Here is a 2,620-nt window from a genome sequence, read left to right as displayed (position 1 = left end):
TTCCAGTCCATTACAGTCTCCACCTTTGCATGATCCACTGCAATTCCTCCCTTCGAGATCACATGACCGAGAAAATTTACAGACTCTAGCCAAAACTCACATTTCGAAAGTTTGGCATAAAGCTTGTTGTCCTTCAATATCTGCAGCACCACTCGCAGATGCTCGACATGTTCTTCCGCAGTCTTTGAGTAAATTAGAATATCATCGATAAATACGATCACAAAGGTGTTGAGATAAGGATGAAAAATTCTATACATGTAATCCATGAATACTGCAGGAGCATTGGTTACACGAAATGGCATTACGAAGTATTCATAATGACAATAACGTGTCCGAAAAGCAGTTTTCGGAATATCCTCCGACTTCACGTGTATTTGGTGATATCCAGATCTCAGCTCGATCTTAGAAAACACTGTAGCTCCTCTCAGTTGATCCATCAAATCATCAATCCTCGGCAATGGATACTTGTTTTTAATGGTGACCTTATTCAGCTGCCGGTAATTGGTGCACAACCTCATGCTACCATCTTTTTTCTTGACAAACAACACTGGTGCACCCCACGGTGAAATGCTAGTTCTGACAAATTGCTTCTGCAGCAGATCTTCCAACTGCTTCTTCAACTATGTTAGCTCCAACGGTGCCATCCGATAAGGAGCGGTAGAGATTGGTCCAGTTCCAGGAACTAGATCGATATCAAACTCTATCTCCCTTACTAGAGGTAATCCGGGAATATCTCCCGGAAATACCTTGGAGAAGTCTCTGACTACAGGTAGGCTCTGAATCTCTGCTCTACCTTCCTTTTCTAACGACGCCAACATCATAAACACCTGAGTTCCATTCTTCAACAACTTCTCCATCTCATTCGTAGATGTATTATTAGCCTCATAATTGGGTTTACTGGTTTCTATAGGTTCGCTAAACACTATGGTCTTACTAAAACAGGTCAAAAGAACATGATTTTTAGATAACCAGTCCATCCCTAAATTGATATCTACCTGGGATAAGGGTAGACATATCAGGTCCACCAAAAATACTCGGCTTTCTAAAATTATCGGACATTGGGAACACACGATTGACACAATAACCGGTTCACTGGTGGGGGTGGATACAAGCTAATCGTAAGGTAAAGACACAACATGTAAAGCTAAACAGTTGACAACATCAATAGCAATAAAGGAATGGGTCGCACCCGAATCAAACAGTACAGATAAAGGACTCTCGTTAACATTGCAGGTACCTTGAATGAGATCTTCGTTAGCCTCGACTTCTGCTCCGCTCATTGTGAACACTCTGCCTTGAGCCCTGGGTCGTGCCGCCTGCACTGAGTTCACTGCTTCCCTTTTTAGCTTTGGGCATGAAGACGTGTAGTGCCCTACCTCATTGCAATGAAAACAAGTCACACAGATGTTACTAACGTGCCTTCCCTTGCACTTGGGACACACTGGTGTCGCAGTCTGATTGTAGTTTCCGACAGATGAACTCATCCTGTTGGTGTTGTTGTTGTTGTTGTGGCTGTTGTTGTTGTTATTGCTGTTGTTGTTGTTGTTTCCTGGTCTAAAGCCTCTGTTGTTATAAGGCTGAAAGCTCCTCTGATGACTTCCTAAAGAAGACGCCTCATACCTTTGATTTCGGTTGAAGGGCCTTCCCTTTCCAAACCCCTGTCCACCACTCCTCTGTGGACTGACCAATGTTGGAGGTGATACAACACTTTTCAGTGTCGCATTCCTCGCTCTGACGCTCTCCTCGTAGAGCCTGCACTTGTTGACCAGAGTTGCAAAGTCTGGTATCTGCTGGTGAACGAACATCACCTTCAGGTCGGGCTTAAGTCCATCCTCGAACTTAGTGCACTTCAACCTATCATTTCCAATCTCATTGTAATATCGGGCAAACCTCTCCAATTTCTCGAACTTGGCGGCATACTCTCCCACCGAAAAACTCCCCAATTGAAGCTTCGGGAATTCCATTTCCTTCCTCGTCTTCATATCAGCAGGGAAATACTTCTGCAGAAACTTGTCCTTGAATGTGGTCCAGCTGACCAACTGGTGCTCATGCTCCATCTGCCTCCTGGTAAACTCCCACCAGTTATCTGCTTCCTTACTCAGCATGTAAGTAGCATAGGTAACCTTCTGTTCATCAGTACACATGAGTGCCCGAAAGATTTTCTCCAGCTCTTGGATCCATTCATTTGTAGCCTCAGGTGCAAATCCTCCTTCAAATCTTAGGGGTCGACGACAACAGAACTCGTCCAGCCCCTTATACTGAGTCGACCCTTGAGACGACTAAGCCTGATGCTATTGCTGATTTACACCTTGAATTGTCGCGGTCATCGCCGCCATGAAGTCCAGGTTTGCGGTTCCTCTTCGAGCCATCTTATTAACCACACATTTAAACTAGGTGAGATACTCTTCTCCTTAAAAACTTCCATCGTCGAATTCCAACGACAATCAAATAATCATACTCAAATAAACAACTATCACACAAAGTCACACAATCAAGCATGTAAGGCCATGCCCAGGCCGAATAGAAAAGAGCCGCTCTGATACCATGTTGTAACGCCCCGAAAAATACTTCTAAAAAACATTGCGGAAAAATGGGTAAATTTTTTTTTTTGAAATGAGTT

General features: G+C 43.8%; 1 protein-coding gene across 1 annotated transcript; it reads right to left on the bottom strand.

Moving 5' to 3' along the window:
- Window positions 1–14: 14 nt before the first annotated feature.
- LOC109338342 (RNA-directed DNA polymerase homolog) lies at window positions 15–518 on the bottom strand (the record flags this gene model as incomplete). Its single annotated transcript, XM_019575552.1, has 2 exons — window positions 273–518; window positions 15–182 (listed from the first exon to the last, which is right to left on the bottom strand). Coding segments are annotated over exons 1-2 (414 nt in total), but the record flags the coding sequence as incomplete, so codon positions are not given.
- Window positions 519–2,620: the final 2,102 nt, after the last annotated feature.

This window comes from Lupinus angustifolius, unplaced genomic scaffold (genome assembly GCF_001865875.1).
Source record: "Lupinus angustifolius cultivar Tanjil unplaced genomic scaffold, LupAngTanjil_v1.0 Scaffold_22_27, whole genome shotgun sequence".
NCBI lineage: Eukaryota > Viridiplantae > Streptophyta > Magnoliopsida > Fabales > Fabaceae > Lupinus > Lupinus angustifolius.
This window is presented reverse-complemented; position numbering and strand designations above follow the sequence as displayed.